Source organism: Palaemon carinicauda, chromosome 3 (assembly GCF_036898095.1).
Source record: "Palaemon carinicauda isolate YSFRI2023 chromosome 3, ASM3689809v2, whole genome shotgun sequence".
NCBI lineage: Eukaryota > Metazoa > Arthropoda > Malacostraca > Decapoda > Palaemonidae > Palaemon > Palaemon carinicauda.
Window position 1 is genome coordinate 153,171,797 of NC_090727.1, and position 23,989 is coordinate 153,195,785.

Below are 23,989 nucleotides of genomic sequence, written 5' to 3' on the forward strand. Positions count from 1 at the left end.
CTGGCAACCCTGCCCGTGACGTCAGTAGGCGCTAGTCCTTCCTTTCAGCAGCTGTGCAGAGGCTTCTCCCTCGTGGTTGTCGGGCTCGAAAAATATCGGTAATATCTCCTGCAGTCTCGAGTGTTTGTACTCGACTCCATCGGGAAAGTGAAATGGCGTCGGCGGAGGTTTATTTAACCGTGAAAAGCGGTCTGATATTGTTTAATTTAACCGTGAAAACGTGCTTTTCTTAAGTGACAAGAATAGATTAGTTAGGGGGATAGATGCTTCAGCAGACGAAGGAGGTCCAGTATTCAGTCACGTGGAATCTCCCGACGTCGCTATTTCCTTTCTTTTAGGGTTTTAGATTTCGAGGTTTTATATATAGGTAGATTTATAATGCTTATGTATATATTACACGCGCTATCGAATAATTAAAGCCTGTAATATCCGTAACAAACGGTAATTTTCAAGGCCGTCACAGGCCGCTATGCTGAATGGGGCATGTGAGCTAAGCGCGCGTTCTTGCACCCAGACATTTTTCACCGTTTTATCGTAATTAAACAATAAATTTGATTCAAATTACAAACTCTATTACTTTATCATCAAATTCTCAAATAATTCCATGAATTTTAACCTTAAAATAGGTTAAATTAACCCCATCTAGTTAAGATCTCTTACACCCAGACATTTTTCACCGTTTTATCGTTATTTAAACACTGAATTTGGTTCAAATTATAATCTTTCTTAATTTATCATCAAATTCTCAAATAATTCTAGCAATTTTAACCTCAAAATAGATTAAATTAACCAAATCTAGATCTCCAAAGCGGTTCGGTTTTACCGCCTTCCTGTCCGGTGCTCGAAACCCTTTTATCTTTTTCCCGGTGATTTCATATCTGAGTGACCCGGTTCTTATCTTTATCTAGTAATGATTATATTGTTTTAGTTATGAATAAAACATACGCATATTGATAACCCGGCTAGGAGTACGAAACACTCGAATTAGGGGTTTGCAAATTAACCGATAAATATGAGGTTTTGGACCATTTTAAATGGTAAATTCATAATATTTTTTGACATTTTAATTGATGAAAAGGTTCTGGAAGATATACAGGTAAAGGTAGAGTACCAAAATAACACCTGGGGTTGTCTAACTACCGGAAGTCCCTTTTGAGGTTATGTTGAATGTGTTTTTAGACCCCCTCCCCCCTCTAATATATGCTAAAGCACTTTTATTTAGGGAAATGTATAAAAGCTTTTAAGAATTTAGCATATCTTCAAGAGAATACCATATTTGAATAAGATTATTTATTATAGGTACACCCTAACCCTGAGTGGTTTCAATTTTTGTAATATATTAGCGAAATAGTCCATTTTGACTGAATTTTTGTTCTATAGATATCAAATTGAATGGCATATATGTAAAATTTCCAATTTTAGCAACTTGGCCACATTTTTAGATGTTTTATTGGATAATTAAATTGTTTCCGCCATCATCCCCGTTAAGTGTATTTATATGTTGGTCAACAAACTATAGATTATTCGCTACTCTTTTCTCAGGTGTAGCTCACCTTGCTGATAAATAAACCTCACCCCCTTACTCCTCTGTTCAGGAGCCTTTGTATAATGATGGACAGGACCTAGCTTGTGCAAAGCACACCACCTAACCTAATCCACAAGCTCGTGTCCTTAACTAATTAAATGGGTCTTACTTAATTGAGATCCCTCCGTTAGACTGCTGTATAATTTGGGGTCCTGTTGAAAATCAGGGAAGTTATGGGGTATGGCCTTCGTCATACCTGTACTCCGCTGTACATGTTATGCTAAACACGTTAGCCAAGGGAGCAGGTTTTGTATAGTTGTAGATACGGACAGGACGGCATTTTGAACCGAGAAAATAGTTTTTCCTTTAGGAAATACTTTAAGTAGAAAATCTTTTCCTGTATCTAACTATAAGAAAAAACTTTTGGTAAAAAAAAAATAGAAAAAGTTTTCTTCGAAAATAACCAATTATTACCAAGTTAGGCAAGGCATTTTTGATTATCTGATATTAGTTGAGTACAATATTAGTCAAGACGTTGGAAATTATGTTAAATATGTGTCTTTAAACTATTTTGAACTTCATCTTCATAGTCTGTGCCTACTGATAACCAAGTTACCTTTTTCTTTTTTTTAAACTTGTATAATTTTTTTCTGTACCAAATCAGAGAAGTTTATGCATTTATGGGACTTTTTGTAGCTAGTCGCCGAGCTCCATATCTAAAGAGATACTATGGCAATGAAAAGATTGAAATTTCCTTATTACTAATTTTTATTAATATTCCAAGTAAGCAAAAACTGGTTTTGGAGGGAAGTAGTAGTTTGCTGCTAATATATGCCTTTTGAACAAATTCCTTACCCTGACGTTAATAGACTGTAAATTGTGCATTTTAAGTTTTTGAGGGCCAGTATCCTTTGGAAAAGCAAATTTCGCTTGGGAAGCCGGTTAAACTCGGGGATGCAACTTGCATAGATTTAGCAAATGACATGGTCAAAGGATTGTAGCTCCCTAGGATGCCCAATGGTACAATCCCAGGTGGGGTTAAGCTGGGAATGTTGTTAGATTTCTTTAGAATATGGTTCTCAGGCATTACCCAGAATTTAAAGCATGTAATTAGATAAGACAGTTTTTGCAAAATATGATCAGTAGTGTTTTTCAATTATAAATGAACCAGGTACATCTCCTTTCCTTGGGTACAGTGCGACTGAAAATCAAATTACCCCATTGGAAACTACTGTTTCTTCATTTGGCCATGGTTTATTCTTAGAAATTATAATACGGTTTCAAAGGTTTGATAAGGACACTTGTATTGACAAATAGTTACATTATTGTAATGTATTAAGCATAATTTTAAAGCATACTTTAAAGTGTGCAATGCCATGGAGAGTCTTACATCTAGTATGATTTTCAGTTTACTGTAAATTTTCACTCGTATAGACTTTAAACAGCAATGAGGTAGTGGGGAAAGCTGCAAAATTGGAAAATTAAAGGATTCTTACTAGATCACTAGTGGTTAGTTTAGGGGTCTTAGTAATAAGTATAAATAAAGGGACACTGCCACTTTGAGGTGTTGAATTATTTACTGGGGATTAAACGGAAGTTATTCTTTGTTTTGTATGCTCATATTGCTTTGCAAAGCAACAGAGGTCCTTTAAATAATTGGAACTTTGTAGAATTTGACACGTGACACTTTTCCCATACTATTTCGTACTTGAAAAGGTGGTAGACAAGTTAATTATTCTCTCTAGGGTGAATTCATTATTAAAAATTTAATTTGATATAAGAATTATCATTGAAACTTCAACCATGTAAATATTTCAGATCCAAAATGAATGCCGAAAAGCTCGCCAAGTTACAACAGCAGGTGCGTATTGGTGGCAAGGGTAGCGCCCGCAGAAAGAAGAAGGTAGTCCATCGATCCTCAGCCACTGACGATAAAAAGTTACAGAATTCGCTCAAGAAATTGACTGTTAATAATATATCAGGCATTGAGGAGGTAAGATTTCAACACTCGATTGTTTAAATTTTTTAAAGAGTATTTCAGTAGTTCTACATGATTATTTTTAATGGTAGTTGTCTGTATATGCCATTTAATTTCTATAATTACTAACTATTTTCTCTGTTGGAGCCCTTGGGCTTATAGCATCCTGCTTTTCCAACTAGGGTTGTAGCTTAGTCAGTAATACTGTACAGTGAAAATAATAACTTATGCTACAACCCTAGTTGGAAGAGCAAGATTGTATATGTCCAATGGCTCCAACTGGGAAAAAATAGCCCAGTGAGGAAATGAGACGTAAATAAATACAGTAAACTATAAAAGTAAAACATGAAATATTTCAAGAACAATAACATTAAAATAAACCTCTCATATATAAACTAAAAACTTAATTTTAACGTATAAGTCATTATTTTAGATTAAAATTTTGAGCAGCTCATAATAATAATTTCATGGGCACATCACTGCCTGAGGTTGACCCCGTAGAAAACGGAAAGAGGGTAATCTATACAAAAAGCTGGTCGGTTAGGTAGAGTTACCAGTAACTCCTAAGAAGGTAGCTCTAGTCAAGTATGTTAGGAAAAATACAAATTACTTGAAAATTTGTGATACTAGCAATTTTAGTAATAATAATTCCAAATTTTTAATTTTGGTCTGCATTCTTTCCAGGTGAACATGATAAAAGAAGATGGATCTGTCATTCATTTTAACAACCCCAAAGTACAGGCCTCCCTAAACGCCAACACTTTCGCCGTATCTGGTCATGCCGAGTCTAAACAAATCACAGAGATGCTGCCAAGCATCCTGAGTCATTTAGGGGCAGAAGGCTTTAACCAGTTGAAACGCCTGGCATCCTCTGTGAATGCTGGTAAGTGGGAGGGTTCTAATATTAGCTGGTGACTTCCCAGCAAGTTTTATGTTCGTAGTTCAGTTGGGAACTGTCCACACTTTGTACATACATATACCATGGCACTTCCCCCAATTTTGGGGGATAGCCGACATCAACAAAGAAACAAAAAAGGGGACCTCTACTCTCTACGTTCCTTCAGCCTAACAAGGGACTCAACCGAGTTTAGCTGGTACTGCTAGGGTGTCACAGCCCACCCTCCCCTGTTATCCACCACGGATGAAGCTTCATAATGCTGAATCCCCTACTGCTGCTACCTCCGCAGTCATCTAAGGCATTTTATTTGTACAGGTCCTGAACTTAAACTAATAGGTTCTAAAAAGCTATTTGGATTTTATTTGTACAGTACGGGTCCTCAGCTTTATAAACTTAATTGTTCCAAGAAACTGTTTGTAAGTTCATTTTTGTTGAATTTTGGCCAATTATAGACCTAACTTGAATCTAATGTCTATAATTTACAGCTACAAACATAAATAAATTGTAGGGTTTCATATGAGATAGGTATCAGGTCACCGCTTGCTGTATTAAACAATACAATTTTGTTTTCTTACAGTCTTTCATCTTAACACTTTTTTCAGTTGGACATTTTTGTAAGTTGAAGACCTGTATTGAGATCGGAGAATATAAGTGAAATTTATCTGTATTGAATAAGGGTACTCTGGCATCAAGACTTCATAGATCGTAGATGTAACTTTTAATTGTATAGTCTATACATACATACATATACCAAAGGCACTTCCCCCAATTTTGGGGGGTAGCCGACAACAACAAGAAACAAAACAAAAAGGGGACCTCTACTCTACGTTCCTCCAGCCTAACCAGGGACTCAGCCGAGTTCAGCTGGTACTGCTAGGGTGCCACAGCCCAACAATGTTAAAAGTCATAAGACCCTCGGAAAGTCTTTCTAACGAAATACTGTGGACATCTCGTCCTTCTTAGGAAAGCACGTATTTGGCTTATTCTCAAATCCTATCAAACTCTTAAATGGCCGAAGCTAACCATTATATTTTTGCTTATTTAAATTTTGTCCCATATGTATATATTTTTAGAGTATATACCGTCTTTCGTTTTGCACAAATGCCATTTTAGTTACACATCTGGATTTGTAGAGCATAGTTTAATAAGTCAATGCAATTTGAAAAATGTACAGAGGCTCTGATTGGTGAGAAAGGGGATCCCCAAAATCTGAACCACGTCATTAGAGGTAGAATAATTCAACTACTTTTTCGAGAGCCAAGTTCAAGTAACAATTATCGAGAAGTTCAGAAAGTTTGAATTGAAAAGAATTCCTTGAATTCCATTTATTACCTTTTTCATTTTGCATGATCACATTTTTGAAATTGAACCACCAGAATCGTTTAGTTTTGCGAATCTGAGCGGTATCAGTAAAACACCTGACAGTTGAAGATATTTTTATACTGCTAAAAATTTCCTTGCAAGACTACTAAATAAAAAAAAATTGTCATTAGACTTTCACAAAATGATTGTACCGGCCAGTAAATAATATTCTTTTTACACATGCGTGCATATATATTTTGTTTCACAGCATAAATAAATCTTAGATATTTTCTCCTTGAATAGTCTTACAACTAATAATTTGGATTTAATTTTATTTGAATTTTTTTATACCTTGGAAATCTTGTCTATTTTGTCCTTACTACTGTAAATTGGTATTTAATTTTCTTTAAATTTCTTTATACTTTGGAAATCTTGGCTTTATTTTTTTTATTATAATAGAGAAGGAAATCATAGTGATATCAAGATCAGTATTATCAAGTTTTTGCTGAAATTTGTTCTTTTGTTAACTATTCATATACGCCATATTTTCACCCTCACATTTCAGCTTTATGCCACGCTGTATTTTCCGCTAACTTCCTTCTGTTTTGCTGTCGAGTGTTTAATGTCTTTTCTCACCTATGGTCATTGATGTCATCCATAGACCACTCTATGGTACTGGTAAAAATTATCAGTGTCACTAGGTCCTGTGGCAATCATATGCTATTGCATATTAGTAGCAGGCTATTTGAATTTTCATATTCACACAAAATAATTTTAATATAGTGTACAATGGTTGTCTTGATTTGTATATATGGTGATGTCCACTTTAGGATATTTTGGAATTACAAAGAAAGTTATTAAAAGGGAAATGAGATGACTATAGATATACAGGTGGCGAATAAGATGCTTCATTTGAAATAGTTTCCAAAAACAAATTGTTAGTGTACTAACTGTTGCTCGTAATGACTGGAACCTCGCCATCCTTCGTGAGATAGGGTTGGGTGGAGGTGTTTAGAGGGTGAGTCCATAGGTATACCAGGCACCCTCCCTGGTCCAAGCTTGGTGGAGAAGGGTCTTTGCTGATCACATACAATCCCTTGGACATTTTTCTATCCCTTGCCTTGCTGTTCATGGGTGACCTTTGAATGACATTGATAAACCTGTATTGCGTTAATATATTTGGCATAAATTCACATTTGGAACCTTATTAATTTCCGTTTAACTCACTAGCAACCATATAATTGTAATTCTAGAGAAAGAATTTACCATTGGTTTGGTCCGTAAGACGCTTTATTATTATTATTACTTGCTAAGCTACAACCCTATTTGAAGAAGCTGGATGCTATAAGCACAAGGGCTCCAACAGGAAAATAGCCAAGTTAGGAAAGGAAATAAATTAGAGAAGTAATGAACTATAAAATATTTCAGGAACGGTAATGTTAAAATAGATCTTTCATTTATGAACTATAGAAACTTGAAAAAAGAAAAGAAATAATATAGAATAGTGTGCCTGATTGTACCCTCAATTAAGAGAACTCTACCCAAGACAGTGAACAACCATGGTACATAGGTTATGGCACTACCCAAGTCTAGAGCACAATGGTTTGAGTTTGGAATATCTTTTTCCTAGAAGAACTGCTTACCACAGCTAAAATCTCTTACTCTTACCAAGGGGAAAGTAGTCACTAAACAATTAGTATTAGTTAATCCTTCTTTATTCTAATGTTAACATAACTAACAAGAACTTGGAGGAAGAAAATACTGTGGAACGGTTGTCACTGTAACTTTTTTCCGTAGGTAACGTTGCTGCCGGTGGCGTCGACGACGACGATGACGACGTTCCAGAACTCGTGGAAGACTTTGAATCCGCCAGCAAGGCTGACAAAGGTAAGTAAATAATTGAGTACTTATATTAGTTGGTCTTTTGGGAGCGCGTATTAATATATTTCCCTTGACAGCTGTTATGATTGCTGAAGGTTAATGGAAATATAGAACTGCTTTTGTTGGATAGAATGTTTTTTTTTTAGAAAGCTCAATTGAATTTTTAGAATATCAAATGCTTACTACATTTTTTATTTTATAAAATTTGTTTCTATAGTGCTAATTGAATTGGATTTTTTTTCTAGCTTTCCCCCCCTACATATGATAAAACTTAAATAGATTTAAAAGATATTCTCGTAAACAATATGGTCCTTATCAATATTGTCTGAAACTGATAGGAAATCTTTTGAGGTTAACCATTATTACAAAATCATGTTTCATGGGGACTTTGTACAGCTATTTAAAGGAGTGATGAAGCATACAATTACTGATAGGAAAGGCTTCAAATAGTCCCTCTTATTTTTGACCAATAAACAAGCTTTCAAAGTTTTCTAAATTGATTTTTAATTGATCAGCTGTGTGTAGTATTTTAAGAGATTAGACGAGGAATTAAGGGCCTCTTTGACATTACTCCATGATTGAAAAATAGGGTATTTCACTTTACAGTATATAAGTTTGCATCAAATGATAAAGGTTTTTTTTTTTACCATATCTGAACTCGATTGTGAACATGTTTCGTTTAACCCTTTCACCCCCAAAGGACGTACTGGTACGTCCTTGCAAAAAACTGCTATTTACATTTGTTTTTGCATATTTTTGATAATATTTTGAGAAACTTCAGGTATTTTCCAAGAGAATGAGACCAACCTGACCTCTCTATGACAAAAATTAAGGCTGTTAGAGCAATTTAAGAAAAAATATACTGCAAGATGTGCTTGAAAGAAAAAAAACCCCTGGGGGTTAAGGGCTGGAAAGTTCCATGCCTGGGGGTAAAAGGGTTAATTGAATAGTGCTACAGTATATGACTATACAATTGGTTGACTTTGTTAGTAATAAGTAGATTTCTTGGATAATTTATATATTAACAAAGAGTTTTAAAAAGAACAATATGATTTGCAGGCATAGTACATTTAAGACTGAATCTATTTAGAACAGTGAATTACTACATCTGGCTTATGGTACCTCATGGTTATGGTTTTTCATTGTTGGTTATTACACGGTGATAGGATGTTGTAATTTACTTTATATTATTTATTAAATATACCTTGAGTCGAAAGTAAATATATATTATTTTATATGTGGGTATTTTTTTGGGGGGTGGGTGAAGTTAATTGATTTGTGATTTATTTTTTTTATAAGAATTTATCTCTAATTCCATTTCTAACTTAAACTTTATTTCTAATTAAGAGTTGATACAGTATGGTAGACTTTTCATAGAATAAGGTAAACCCGGTATTTTGCCTCTGCAGAGGCACAAAAGACCACTGAACTCAATCACGAGCCAGTTGTTGATGGCAAAGAGGATGATGATGTACCAGACCTCATTGAAGTAGAGGATATAGCGCCAGCAGATGAAGCGACAGTTACAGCCAACAAAGATACAAAAGAAGCCCCACCGCAAGAGAAAGGCCCTGCGAAAGACAAAGCTAAGAAAGATGTCAAGGACAAGAAAAAGAAGGAAGCTGCTGCACCTAAAGAGAGTACAGATAAAGAAGCCTCGGTTCTAGATGCACCCAAGGAGGCCGCACCTGCTCCAGCCAAGGAGGCTGCACCGGCGCCTGTCTCAGCCAAGGAGGCCGCACCGGCTCCAGCACCTGCCCCAGCCAAGGAGGCTGCACCAGCACCTGTCCCTGCCAAGGAGGCCGCACCGGCGCCTGCCCCTGGCAAGGAGGCTGCACCAGCGCCTTCCCCAGCCCAGGAGGCCGCACCAGCGCCTGCCCCAGCCAAGGAGGCTGCACCTGCCCCAGCCAAGGAGGCCGCACCGGCACCTGCCCCAGCCAAGGAGGCCGCACCGGCACCTGCCCCAGCCAAGGAGGCCGCACCAGCGCCGGCCCCAGCCAAGGAGCCCGCATCGGCGCCTGCCCCAGCCAAGGAGGCTGCACCGGCACCACCTCCAGCCAAGGAGGCTGCACCGGCACCACCTCCAGCCAAGGAGGCTGCACCGGCACCACCTCCAGCCAAGGAGGCTGCACCGGCACCACCTCCAGCCAAGGAGGCTGCACCGGCACCACCTCCAGCCAAGGAGGCCGCACCTGCCTCAGCTAAGGAGCCCGCACCAGCACCTCCTCCTGCTAAGGAGGCCGCACCTGTCCCAGCCAAGGAGGCCGCACCTGCCCCTGCCAAGGAAGCCGCACCGGCACCTGCCCCAGCCAAGGAAGCCGCACCGGCACCTGCCCCAGCCAAGGAGGCCGCACCGGCACCTGCCCCAGCCAAGGAGGCCGCACCGGCTCCAGCCCCAGCCAAGGAGGCCGCACCGGCACCTGCCCCAGCCGAGGAGGCCGCACCGGCACCTGCCCCAGCCAAGGAGGTCACCCCGGCTCCAGCACCTGCCCCTGCCAAGGAGGCCGCACCGGCTCCAGCACCTGCCCCAGCCAAGGAGGCTGCACCAGCACCTGCCCCAGCCAAGGAGGCTGCACCGGCACCTGCCCCAGCCAAGGAGGCCGCACCGGCACCTGCCCCAGCCAAGGAGGCCGCACCAGCACCTGCCCCAGCCAAGGAGGCCGCAGCGGCTCCAGCCCCAGCCAAGGAGGCCGCACCGGCTCCAGCCCCAGCCAAGGAGGCCGCACCAGCACCTGCCCCAGCCAAGGAGGCCGCACCAGCACCTGCCCCAGCCAAGGAGGCCGCACCAGCACCTGCCCCAGCCAAGGAGGCCGCACCAGCACCTGCCCCAGCTAAGAAGGCTGCTTCAGCCCCTGTTCCTGCAAAAGCTCCAAGCAAAGGGGTGCCACCTCCAGCATCAGCTCCTCCTAAGGGGCCAGCACCAGAGAAAGAAACTGCAACAGCACAGGCTTCTGGTAAAACATCTACTCCTGTTGGAAAGGTTGACACACATCCAAAAGACACCAAGACACTCAAACCTGCTTCCAAAGATGGAGCTGTTGCATCTGTTCCAAGCAAGGAAACTGACGGTTCTCTCCCCACTAACTTACCCAGTCCCGTTTCGCTTCCACCCTCTGCCCCTGCCCCCGTTGCTGCATCGCCACCCGCTTCTCCGAATGTTCCTCCCTCTGTTCCTCAGAATGCAGGAACCGCGAAATCTAGTAAAAACACACAAGCTAAGAATGCTGTTGCTGGAAATAAGAGTAGCAAGCAACAGAAAGCAAAGGGAAAGTAGGGTATGTTGGGCTACACATTTCTAACGAGTGATTTATTTTGCCACTAATACTTTCCAGATACTATTAGTTTCTAAGTTTTTGTTTGTGTGTGTGTATTTGAACCCTACTTCACTGAACAGTATTATGCGTACTATATAGTATAGTACTTAACGTATCAGAGATCCTACCACATGGTGCAAAATATCATCACTCATCTAGTGACATCGAAAAGCAAAAACAATGGCTTCGGCTGTTTTGTACCGTTTGGATTCTTCACCCAAAACTTTTTTTCCCAGTTCGGTTTTCTGCATGTGGTGTTTTGTACCCAAAAAAACATTATTTTTAAAAGGTGTGATCAAATCATTTTCCCCATACAGGTGAAGCATTTTTGATTTTTTTCATCCTTGTATATTAGAGTATGATTTATAGTTTGGTAATTTGGTGAAGTTGTCTGTGAATACAGGTCATTTCTTAGTTTATTAACCAGATACTCAATTGTGATTGTAGGTAGTTGTCCAGTTTTTGGATATTAACAAGGATTGATTTTTAAGTAGTGTATATCTCTTTTTTGTCTTCAGTAGGATTTTCTTTGAAATAGATTTTGAGGTGTGAATCTAACATACATTTTAGGTTTTCTCAGGTTGTAGTTTCTAGGCATTCTTTGTGTTGTCTTTTTTATGTAGATTTGATTAAAATAGGTATCTAGATTTTATGTTTTACAAATGAGTATGAAATTTCGTTGGGGAAACGTAAATACAGGATGTGGTAATATTACAAATTGCGTATAAATAATATTCGCTAATAATGTCAAGTGGTCACATCAATTTATGGGTTTTTGTTTCATATTAAATGGAGTTTATGTTGGAAGGACCACCATTTCTCATTTGGACGAAGCCAAGGTTAAGAAATTTTGTTGGGGGAAACGTAAATACAGGATGTGGTAATGTTACAAATTGCGTATAAAATTCGCTAATAATGTCAAGTGGTCGCATAAATTTATGGGTTTTTGTTTCATATTTACTGGGATTTACGTTTGAAGGACCAGAATTTCTTGGTTTTTTTTATATTTACTGGAATTTACATTGGAAGGACCAGAATTTCTCATTTGACGGAGCCAAGACTCGGATATCTGTCACATTATATTCATTGGTATTCTTTCTTTTCCAGCTCTCAACAAGCCTGTAGTCACAGAGGATAAAGAGGCAAAATCCAAAGGTAAAATTAAAGATTTGTCAGAAGATGATACTCCAAAGATAGTGGAAGTTATACCTAAAGAGACAGAAGAGTGAACCAACCAAGAAAGCCGCGGTGGAGTACGGTTAGCTTCGCGGAGTCCTTACTGCTACTATTATTACTACTACTACTACTATTACTGTGCCACAGCGGCGGCAACTGCACGGGGCATAAATTTATTGATTTTTTAAGGGGGTCTTCTCGTGTACAAGACGATCCTTTTTTTCCGATACAGTATAAAGCTGTCTGAGGCGAAAGTTAGGTTTTTTTCATGTGTGTCCAGACTGATGTCTTTATGTCCAGCAGTTCTTTGTGATACTGTCTTGGCAGTTTGTTTTTTTGCTTTGTGTAGCAGATCTGTTTTGATCATTTGTTATTTTGTGTATATAAAAGATTGTATCTTTGATATCTCAGAAATTTTTATTTCTCTCACTTCTCAACCTAGAAATGAAATTTTCAGTCTACAGACTGTTGAAATTACACAGGATTTTTATCAAGCCTTGTAACAGTAAGAATAAATTATGATAAGGAATTGGATTTTTTTTGTTCAACCTTGTATTCTATTTTTAGTTGTAAACTCTATCAGTTGAATGCTGCTAACTCATAACCCTTTTACCCCCAAAGGACGTATTGGTATGTTTCACAAAACTCATCCCTTTACCCCCATGGACGTACCGGTACAACCTTGCAAAAAAATGCCATCATTTTTTTTTTTTTCATATTTTTGATAATTTTTTGAGAAAATTCAGGCATTTTCCAAGAGAATGAGACCAACCTGACCTCTCTATGACAAAAATGAAGGCTGTTAGAGCAATTAGAAAAAATATATATACTGCAAAATATTCTGGTAAAAAAATAACCCTTTGGGGTTTAAGTGTTGGAAATTTCCAAATACCCCGGGGGTAAAAGGGTTAAATTTTATAACTATACAATGATAATTTGATATTTTTCAATTCTTTAGTAGCTCATGATGAAAAGTAGTTGAGGCCCTTGGAACCATATCTTTAATGGAAATATGTAATGGCTACTAACTAATTGAGCCAATAAAAATTTCAAATGGAAAGAGGTAATTGGGAGGGATAAACGTTACAAAAACACCAGATACAGAAAGTAATGATGTACTTTAAAATTAGTTAAGAAACTTTACCAGAAAGTAAATTCTTTTGATCATATTTCTGAAGAAAGTTAATTTGCGTTTAAATTAGTTGTGAAATTTAGGGATGTTTTTGTGAATATGGTTCTACAATGACGAGGTTATAATGTCCTTTATCAAATTATTATAGGTACTATTAAATGATAGTCCTATATCATCATAACCATCCAATCTGTAACCCTTGTTGGAAATCTGGAATACTACAAGCCCAAGGTCTTCAACAGGGAAAGTATCCCAGTAAGGAAACAAATGTGAAAAAAAGTAACTACAAATTTTTGTCAAGCTTTGATCAAATTTTTTATCATTTTATTACTGGTAACCTGTCAATTTCTTTGTTTAATCACAGTTCTTGTTACTGTTTTGTAGTAAGATGGATAAATTGTATGTTTGGTAAATAGAGTAGCAATGAAATGCCAAATAAAGGTACCGTAGTCTTAGTCGTATCCCGTTAAACAGTGGTACATTAACATGGAAGTTTAACCTTATTTGTTCCGTAACCGAAATACAAACCACGCTATTTACAAAGGGGTATTACTTTTAGCGTAGCTGAAATGGCGAGCCATTAGAATTTAACGAGGGTGTATTACCCCCGCGCTAGTTAGCGGGGGGGTAGGGGAGTGGTAGCTAGCTACCCCTCCTCCCCCTCACACACAGGTGAATACTCACTTTCACTTTTGGCTCGGACTGTGACAGACGTCTCTGTCTTGGTCCTCGCTTGGCAGCCATTGTCTGTTTTGTCTTTACTTAATCGCTTACTTTTCTTTTACTCAATATATATGTAAACATGTTTTCATGTTTGTATATATATTTGAGTATAGAAATAAGTAAGTTTCCTTTTCAGATGTGTGTGTGTAGTGTACGATATCTACGTGGAGGCCTCGGCAGTTAGGCCACCACGGCCTAATTTTATGGGTTGCGATCGAGTTTGACTTCGGTCTTTCTCTCTCTCTCTCTCTTGAGGTCGTTCACCCTTTTACTATGTTTTACTACGCCCTTGTAGCTTCCTTCCCGTGTGGGTGGGGTTGCTACGCCGTACATTTTGTCTCAATTAGTTTATGAATCTAATTGTAGTTGTTAATTTTTCAGCTTGTAGAACGATTCCTTTCGGGGTTTTCGTTTTTTTCTTTAGTGTTCATTCATTTTTAAATTACATAATTACATAGTTACATAATTATAATTGTTATAATTCTGTTTTGGTTACAGCTCTCCTTCCGCGAGTGTAAGTGGTTGTGAGGGCACGTGCCTGTTGTGTAATTCTTGTTCCTTTTCCTCGGGATTCCTCTTCGGAGCCTTCCCGGGGGAATGAATGTGTACTAATATTATTTGTTTTATTTTTTTACAGTTACCGATCTAGTTCGTTTCTGTAATATAGCAACGGTGTGAGCTGTCTGGTTGAGTCCTGGGGATTCGGCTGTTGCTGCCTCCCCCCTTGTATTGTCGTCAGGGGCGTGTCTCCTTCTACTGGTAGTACTCCCGTGTCGACGGACAGCTCTCCAGTTCATTTTAGAACAGTCAGGAGGCTTGCCTCCTTGGGCGGATAACTTTCCTTCCGAGGGAAGTTTTTTCCTGTCCAGGCTTGAGCTTTTCCTCTTTTGGGGGGTTCTTCTCTTGCCTTTTTTTTTTCGTGCGACTATGCTCTTGGTGCTGAGCGGTCGCACCTGCAGTTTCGCTCAAGGGGCTGGGCAACTGCAGGAGCTCCTCTTCGGAGGATTGCCCCTCTTAGGTCACTGGCTGACCAGTCTCTTCCACGAAGTGTTTCTCTTTCGTTCGCGAGAGAGTACACTCATAGAGACTCCTCTTCGGAGGTTTCTTCTGTTGCTGTTGCTGTTGGCCTCCCTCGCCGTAAGGCCCTCCGTCCGCCTCGTCGTAAGGGCCTCTCATCTCCCTATAAGGGTGCTTGAGGCGCCTTTTTGAATCTCCGTTTGCAGCCTACAACTTCTTTTTCTCGATCTTCCGTCTTGGTGCAGATGGACAGCAGTCTAATCTCGTCTTCCGACGGGCAACGGTCTTCCCGACGGACAACGGTCTTCCCGACGGACAGCGGTCTTCCGACGGACATCAGTCTCCCGGCGGACAACGATCCCTTCGGGGCAAAGGGTTGCCCCCACGGGGGTTCTTCCCTTGCGTGTCAGGGTTTCCCTGCGCGCCCTTCTGTTCGTCAGCGCTCTCCTGTTCGTCAGCGCTTTCAAGATGATCTTCCCTGTGGTTCCTGTTACGTGCCCTGTGCGCCCACGTTCGCCCTCGCGATCTAGAACTTCGGTTCAGGTCGGGGTCAAGGACTCTTCTTCTTTGCGCAGGCTTCCACGCGTAGCCTTCTGCTCGTCAGCGATCATCAGCTCGTCAGCGATCATCAGCTCGTCAGCGATCATCAGCTCGTCAGCGATCATCAGCTCGCCAGCGATCTCCAGATCGCCCACGTGTGTTACAGCTGGCACGCCAACGTTCTCCAACACTTCTGAAGGAACATGGTTCGCCAGCTACTAGCTCAACTGCGGATGCTGATCGCCATCGCGCGACCCTCAACTGCAGATGCTGACCGCCATCGCGCGACCCTCAACTGCAGATGCTGACCGCCATCGCGCGACCCTCAACTGCAGATGCTGACCGCCATCGCGCGACCCTCAACTGCAGATGCTGACCGCCATCGCGCGACCCTCAACTGCAGATGCTGACCGCCATCGCGCGACCCTCAACTGCAGATGCTGACCGCCATCGCGCGACCCTCAACTGCAGATGCTGACCGCCATCGCGCGACCCTCAACTGCAGATGCTGACCGCCATCGCGCGACCCTCAACTGCAGATGCTGACCGCCATCGCGCGACCCTCAACTGCAGATGCTGACCGCCATCGCGCGACCCTCAACTGCAGATGCTGACCGCCATCGCGCGACCCTCAACTGCAGATGCTGCTCGCCATCGCACAACCCTGAACGATTGCCCGCTTACGCATGCTGCTCCTCATCGCACAACCCCGAACGATCGCCCTCCTGCAGATGCTGATCACCATCGCACCCTTTCACGCGATCATTCACCTGCGCATGCTGCTCGCCATCGCACAACCCTGAACGATTGGCCGCTTACGCATGCTGCTCCTCATCGCACCACCCTGAACGATCGCCCTCCTGCAGATGCTGATCACCATCGCACCCTTTCACGCGATCATTCACCTGCGCATGCTGCTCGCCATCGCACAACCCTGCACGATAGCCCGCTTACGCATGCTGCTCCTCATCGCACAACCCTGAACGCTCGCCCTCTTGCGGATGCTGATCACCATCGCACCCTATCACGCGATCATTCACCTACACATGCTGCTCGCCATCGCTTACCGCCAGCGATCTTCTTCACCTACGCGGCAGCACGATCCCTCGCCGTCACGCCCATTCCCCTGCGCGCCCGCGCGATCGCTCGCCTGCGCGCCCGCGCGATCGCTCGCCTGCGCGCCCGCGCGATCGCTCGCCTGCGCGCCCGCGCGATCGCTCGCCGGCGCGCCCGCGCGATCGCTCGCCGGCGCGCCCGCGCGATCGCTCGCCGGCGCGCCCGCGCGACCGCTCGCCTGCGCGCCCGCGCGACCGCTCGCCTGCGCGCCCGCGCGACCACTCGCCTGTGCGCCCGCGCGACCATTCGCCTTTGCGCGACCGTTCGCCCTCGCGCGACCATAGTTCGCGGCGAATTCCACAGCCGGTGGTAGCAGCAGGGACGCGTGCTCCTAGGCGGCACTCGGGATCACCTCCATCCAAGCACAGGTTGGTAGTGCAGGACGAAGACAGGTCAGTACAGCATTCTTCCCACCTTCTTTTCAGGCAGGAACCGTCGTGTCCTCTCCAAAGGATCGCCCGATCCCTTTCACCTTAGCGAGGATTTCGGACTCTGTGTCCTTGGAGCAGCAGACATGGTTTGATCCGCTGGCACGGGCGTTAATGAGGGTTATGAAACCAGCACTCACCGGCCAGGGTAACAAACCAGCGGCTGTCTCTCCTACGCTGAAGAGAAAGAGAGGAGTGGACTTCGTGGTGACTTCCCCCAGGGCGAAGTTGGTTCCCAAGAGGTCGGTCTCGAGGGTCCCCTCTCCTGCACGAGTACTCTCTCCTTCTCCCGCCCTGGAAGGATTTTTGGCGGGGGGGCTTTCCGTTGAAGATTTCTCCATCGGACAAGGGGTGACTGCTTACCTCTTCCTCTGGGAGCTTACCAGGTTCTTTCCCTCCTCGGTTACGGCCCGAGGTTTGGTTCAAGGAAGCTACAGGAAGATCAAGGGTACTTTCCTCCTCTCGAGCTCAGGCACCTTGGCCTTTCGTCGTTAAGTATCTACTTGCGGACAAGCTCGATGTTTTACCATCTGGACGCACTGACTGAAGGCTTCCTTCGGGTGTCTCATCTGTGGAGGTCAACGACCTCAGACACCCTTCCATCCTTGAGAAGAGTTTTGTCTTTGCCCAAGGACAGAGACTTAAACATCTGCTGTGCGGAGTAAATCGACTTCCGGTTTCACTCCTCCAAGGCGCCTTCTTCCAGACTCTGCAGGGCTCCAGCTCCCTTTTCTTTCAACCACGTCGGCCTAAGTTATCGGCTACGACAACTGGGACAAGGTGTCCAATTGCAGTTTCCTCCTGTCAGGAACAGATGGCACGGGAGACTCCCCCGGGGGGGCATAGTCCTAAAAGGAGTTCACGAACTCTAGGATTGCAGGTTTTTTCGCTGGGAGGATGCTTAAGGTTACTCATCCGAATGACAGCTTCCCGATGCCCATTCCCGCACAATCTCTGTGAGTAGCCAAGGATATCGCGCCTGCCGTCTCTGTCAGCGAATTCAGTGTCTCTGAACCTCTATGCCATAGCATCAGCAGAGTTGCCCGGTTGGGCAGAATGATCCATACCTTAGGCGAAGGTCTTCCTTAGGATCATCGACGGCTTCACCCCCGGCCCCCTCAGTCGATCCTTTCTTGTAAGGAAGGATCTGAGAGGGGATGTCCATAGTCGACCTCTCAGCCCTGATCAAGTTTGTCGAACAAACTTCGGCCAGCGTAGACCAGCAGAATCAATCAGACTGGTAACGAGGCGACAGGACTCCTTTAACCCTGGATCGGAAGGACGGGTACTTTCAGTTTCCATTCCATCCATCTTCCAGGGTGCTCGTCGAATTCAGCCTAAACTGCAAGTATTCCTGCTTATGATGCAGTGTGGCTATCCCGCCGTGGCATAGCAGGTTTGTTTCCCCAGAGAACTCTCCCTGCCTTCCTCTTGGCCGCTCAGGTGCAGACTTCCGCCTCCTCTGCTGTTTGGAGGGCTGGTCAACTCCGGTAGGCTCGGGTTTCGACCTTCTTCAGCGCCGGGAAAAGCTTCCGAATGCTGACCATGAGTGTGGGCTCATGGTATTTTGCTTGGAGCCTTCTCTTCCTCTGCCTCAACATCTGGAGTATCTGGCCATGATATTGAGTCAACCGCCTTACCACGTTGGAAACCCCGCTTCTCGTCCGTCCAGCGAGGTTAAGCAACGTCGGCACTTGGATGGGTGACCACCTGGGGACGCCAGATTCTGTTACCACATCCTCCGAGCCTTCCTTTCGGTTGACTGTGGCAAGACTGAGGAGAGTCGCAGTACCTGTTCTCAGTCAAGCAGAGTTTTCAGCCCTACCTTGGAACGTTTCCTAGTTCTTCTTTCCTCATTGACCCGTTTATAGTCCGAACGGTCGCCTCAGGATAAGTTCCATGTGGGGCGATCCAAGTTCCGGTGGCTTCAGGCAATGTTTAACCGGACTCCCTGGCCCTATGGGACCAGCGGAACTATTAAACCTGCAATGGGTGTTGACCTATGGAGCCTCTTGATGGTAGTGGATATTCTCGTCCTTTCCCCACATTCTTGATGCGGTTCTCGGACTCGTCAAAGGAAAGGGGGGGGGGCATGTTCCGGTCCAGGCCTATGGTCAAGACCTGAAGGATACCTCTCCATCATTCAGGCAGGCTTAAGGGCCTTAGTCTGGCCCCTCTTCAGTCCTACCGCTCCTGCCAAGTCGCCCCGTTGCGTGTCGACTTCATGCTAACCAGCAGGGGACGCATTTTCACACCTTCACATCTTGCAGTAGAGATACCGGGATGATTGAGATTCTCTCAATTCCACCATCGGCTCTCTCATTCCAGGCAGGGGAATGTTTCTCTCAGACTATCCAAGCAGAGCCTCATAGAGAGAGTGTACCTAGGGGTCTTTGACCTTGGGTAACCAGCAAGTGCTGATCTGGGGGACCTGATCGCGACAGCTTGGAACCTCAAGCTTCCGCTAGTTTTCCCCCCAGTCTCAGACCCCGAGACTCTGGCAAGATGCATTCCGGTGATGGTGGGACAACTTCGACGCCTGCGTCTTCCCTCCTTTTTGTCTGCGGACAATGGGTCTCAACAAAACCAGGTTGTCTGTCAACCTTTCAATGGGAGAGCTCCACTGGGACTATGCGCAGAACGGTTTCTGGACCCTCTGCTTCCCCTGACGGAACTCCCGGGAGAGCTTCTCCCACGGCGCAGGCTACTCAAGCAACCACACTGCGACATCTCTCCCGAACCGGGGCGTCGCTTCGGCTTCATGCCTGGAGACACTACGCTTCCTCCTCTAGAAGAGACAACCCGCTACAGTCGCGGTACGGAGGTCGCGTCATCTGCGATAGTCATCCACAGGGGTCTCCCAGGCAAAGTGAAGAGTCTAAGGTGGTCGGTGCCGTGGGAGATATACCTCTTCCCGTGAGGCCTCTTCTCCAGCAATAACGGTCTTATTGCCTTTCGGCGGGAGGAAACTCCTTTCCGCTCTTGGCAATGAAGCCTGCCGCTCAGCCTTTCCCTGACCTTCAGGCTTAAAGGAATAACTTTTTCCTGCCCGCTGGATCTATTCTCGCTCATGCGAAGCTACGATCGTCCCTGCCCTAGTCGGAGGAAGACCTCCAACTTGGAGCATGGCTCGGACTTTTAGTCCTTTAAGAGATCTTCTCAAGACCCTTTTACGACAGGCCTCGGATTGTATTCCGCCTTGGGTCTTCTGCTCACTCTGGCCACGGCCAGTGTGTAAGCAATCTTCTTGGTCTCTTACTACTCCCCCCCTTTCTAAGGAAGAGGGGAAGGCAACATTCAGGCTCGCTCCTGAGTTGTTGGCTAGACTCAGAATCTGAGGGTCCCGACCCTTCGGTCCGATTCATTCAAGATTTTGAGTCTCCATTCTGTGTCTGATGTCCCAAGACCTTCTCTTTCTTGCCAGTACAGGAATCGAGAGGTTAGCGCTGGGAACAGCTGCAGTTTGGCCTCAGTTGCAGCCGATTTGGGAACACAAGGAGGACATGGGGGGAGAGTCACCAGTATACCTCTTCAGCCCGGACTCAAGGACATTCATCTCGACCTGTCTTCAGACCCTCCCCCGTCACGTCTCCCTACAGCACGATGTTGGATACATCGCAACGTCCCTCGCCTTCGAGTAATACTACTCTGTGACGCAGGTGCTACAAGCTGGAGTCTGGAAGCGTCTGATGACCTTCGCAGCCCGCTTCCTGCAGGGCGTGACCCACAGGAGTCTCGATACGTTTTCTATCGCTCTGTGGTGGCTACACAACAGCTGGTCTAACCTCAGGCTCCTTTTTGGACAGGTAGCAGAAGGTTGAGGGCATTGTTATCAGGTTTTAGTCTGCATGAACGAAAGAAGTATGTCTGGCCCTTACTTCTTTCTTCATCATCCCCTCTACGGGGAAGCAGCATCCTGGTCTCTGCATAGCTGACCTCGAACCTCTGCAGGTAAACCATACTTCCTTGTGTTCCGAGTATTGAGTCAATACTGTCGCGTCCCCCATACCCTGACGAGGTGGTATTGGGAACGTCCTAACCCAGAGTTCCTTCTGGAACTCCAGGTCAACTGCCTAAGACGGGTCACACTTCTTCCTTCACACACAAGCTTACGTAGGCCACATGGTTCCTTGCGGTGCAAGGAACTTGTGAGGTGCAGGGACTCCTTTTCTCGAGTGCGACTCACTCGGATTCTGAGTCCCCGGGTAAAGCCAAAGCCAGTATGGCTGGGGACTTTCCACCCTTCCTAAGGGATAAGTCACCCTTTGTAAATAGCGTGGTTTGTATTTCGGTTACGGAACAAATGACAAATTCGAAGATAATTTGTATTTTTCCTAACCATACAAACCTTAGCTATTTACACATATTTGCCCGCCAGCCCTGTCCCCCAAGACAAGTCCTACCTCTAAGTGAAAGTGAGTATTCACCTGTGTGTGAGGGGGAGGAGGGGTAGCTAGCTACCACTCCCCTACCCCCCCGCTAACTAGCGCGGGGGTAATACACCCTCGTTAAATTCTAATGGCTCGCCATTTCAGCTACGCTAAAAGTAATACCCCTTTGTAAATAGCTAAGGTTTGTATGGTTAGGAAAAATACAAATTATCTTCGAATTTGTCATTTTTATTTTTTCTGTGAAGGCTATTATTGATATAAGGATTTATGTAGTAAACTAATTAGTAAATTGAATTTTGTTCATGAGCTTTTCTTGTAAATATGTATGCTGCCATTACAAGGGATTTATCCTAAAGTTTTGAGTCTCAGTACTCTGGACAGATGAGTATTTACATTCGGTTTAAAAGCCACTGTATTTCAGGTGGTATATTTCTATGTATGTTGAAATTAGGTACAATTAAAGAATTTTCATTTGATGAGATGAATTTTATGGAAATTAGGAGGGCACAGGAAGTAAGAGGTGATAACATTGCAAAGATAAACCAAAAACTGACAATTGACATTTGCTAATATGGTGAACAAGTGTTACAAGTGTTCGTTGCCGAAGGACAAACATTGATGTGTGTTGAGAAAGGAAGTTGATAAAGTCATCTGCAAGGATCAAACCACTTACCTGGCAACGAAGATTTCTACCATATCGGCTTGGGAAAACCAGGTGTGGTATTTGACTTTTTGTTACATAACTGTTGATTGTTTCCAGGGCAGTACAATATTATTGCTGTGGTGAGCAGCGTGCATTTAAAGGAATGTTGTAAGGAGAGATTACATAGATCTACAAGAAAATAACCATTTTAAATGAAATACAGAATGGCAAACGACCTCGTGAAACTACTGAACGTAAAGATGGACCTAATCATTTATGAGGAACTGGAACAGTATATCACTCGGACATTGGAAGTAGCACTAGGCTTTCTATCAAGTGGATGCTTCTAGACGTTTTCGGCATGGAATGTGAATATTAATAACCTCATCAATCATCATCCCAGAGAGAGGTCATATACTGTACATACTGGAGGATGGATACTTGCAGGTAAATTTTTAAAAAATTTTAATTGAAAATATACTGTAAATCATTTCCATATGCATGCCTGAAGTCTTTCGTAGATGATGCTTTTACATTAAACGGTAATACAGTATTTATACATTTCACTATATTAAAATCAACTCGTAGTATGAGGCCTTTTTCCTAAAATCTTGAAAATTTGTAGGAGACCCTTTTGGAATGCTGTACTTGCTGGCAGAGACCCATTTACTTGAGGCAAGAGAGGTAGAACAAATTGTTCCAGCATGCAATGCTCCATAGAAATTTACCCATTGAATTCTCGAGGACATTTTGACACCCATAGTTACTTCAATAGATAATAATGTGATCATAGTAGGCAGCTAAAGGTCAGAAATTTACTTAGAAGTATCATCAAGACTTTGATCTTTACCGTAGGCCTAAATTCATTAATGCAATCTAAATATATCTGGCTGATTTATTAAATGGTTACAACAGACAGTTTAAAATCAAAAGCCAAAATGTGAGGCAGAAAGCAATGCTATTTAAGAGTATCTTGAACCTTAGAAATTTATTTGTACTTCATAGTTGTAGGCAACCAATATTTTTGTGATTGGGTAATGCGAGATTTAAGTGATTGGTGAAGAGTAACTTGCACATAAAATTTTTTATTTCTACAAAAAAAATATGCATCATTTTTTATGTACAGTAAAATGATATAATTTCTCTCTCTCTCTCTCTCTCTCTCTCTCTCTCTCTCTCTCTCTCTCTCTCTCTCTCTCTCTCTCTCTCATGTCAGGATGCCTGAAAACTAAATCAATCAATCTCCTCTCTCTCTCTCTCTCTCTCTCTCTCTCTCTCTCTCTCTCTCTCTCTCTCTCAAACCAAATTACTGAAAGATAATCATGAGAAAATTTAAGAAGGGAATTTTTATTTACTAAAGATATATGATTGGCTAACATACAATTATATCCCAATATATACAAACATAAAACATATAAGAATATAAATTAAACCCATATTCCCTTAGGAAATTAAAAAAGAACCATTAAAATCAAATATATAGAATGGCAGCTGAGAAGCATTACCAAAAGTCAGCGAAACACACTTCAGTGGGTTATGTTTTGGTCGAATCAAAACAAAAATTAAGATAGGAGACGAAGGGGCAAAGATATAATAATATCCTAATATATAAAAGCATAAAACATATAAGGATATAAATTACACCTATATTCCCGAAGTAAATGAAAAATAAAGCTATTAAAAGTGAAAATATGTATGATGGCAGCTGAGAAGCACTACCAAAAGTCAGCGAAACTCCCTTCAGTGGGTTTTGTTTTGGTCGAATCAAAACAAACAAAATAATAAGATGGGAGACGAAGGGGAATGACCCCCTCCAGATATTGTTTATTTGTTTACAGTGTGAGATGGTGATTATATACAAATGTGGTAATTTATTGAGACATTTGATGTGACGTAAGGTATATTTATTGATGTTGTTCTCTTTA

At 43.2% G+C, this 23,989-nt stretch overlaps 2 protein-coding genes across 2 annotated transcripts in view; both read left to right on the forward strand.

Annotated features, from left to right (window-relative positions):
- Positions 1–12,603, forward strand: LOC137634793 (proteoglycan 4-like). The gene is made up of 6 exons (XM_068367338.1): positions 1–98; positions 3,344–3,518; positions 4,188–4,386; positions 7,501–7,590; positions 8,994–10,538; positions 12,006–12,603. The coding sequence occupies exons 2-6, from the start codon at positions 3,351–3,353 to the stop codon at positions 12,125–12,127; spliced, it is 2,124 nt and encodes a 707-aa protein (XP_068223439.1). The 5' UTR covers positions 1–98; positions 3,344–3,350; the 3' UTR covers positions 12,128–12,603.
- Positions 12,604–23,838: 11,235 nt separating this feature from the next.
- Positions 23,839–23,989, forward strand: part of LOC137638678 (condensin-2 complex subunit D3-L-like) — a 38,840-nt gene continuing 38,689 nt past the window's right edge. Inside the window, exon 1 of the mRNA XM_068370969.1 lies at positions 23,839–23,962. The gene's annotated coding sequence lies outside the window, so the exon portion shown is untranslated. The remainder of the gene's footprint in view (positions 23,963–23,989) is intronic.

Coding starts and splice junctions, on each gene's coding strand:
- LOC137634793 (XM_068367338.1), top strand. CDS start 3,351: ATGAATGCCGAAAAGCTCGCCAAGTTACAACAGCAGGTGCGTATTGGT. Junction 3,519..4,187: donor ATATATCAGGCATTGAGGAG/GTAAGATTTCAA, acceptor CATTCTTTCCAG/GTGAACATGATAAAAGAAGA. Junction 10,539..12,005: donor TGCAACAGCACAGGCTTCTG/GTAAAACATCTA, acceptor TTTCTTTTCCAG/CTCTCAACAAGCCTGTAGTC.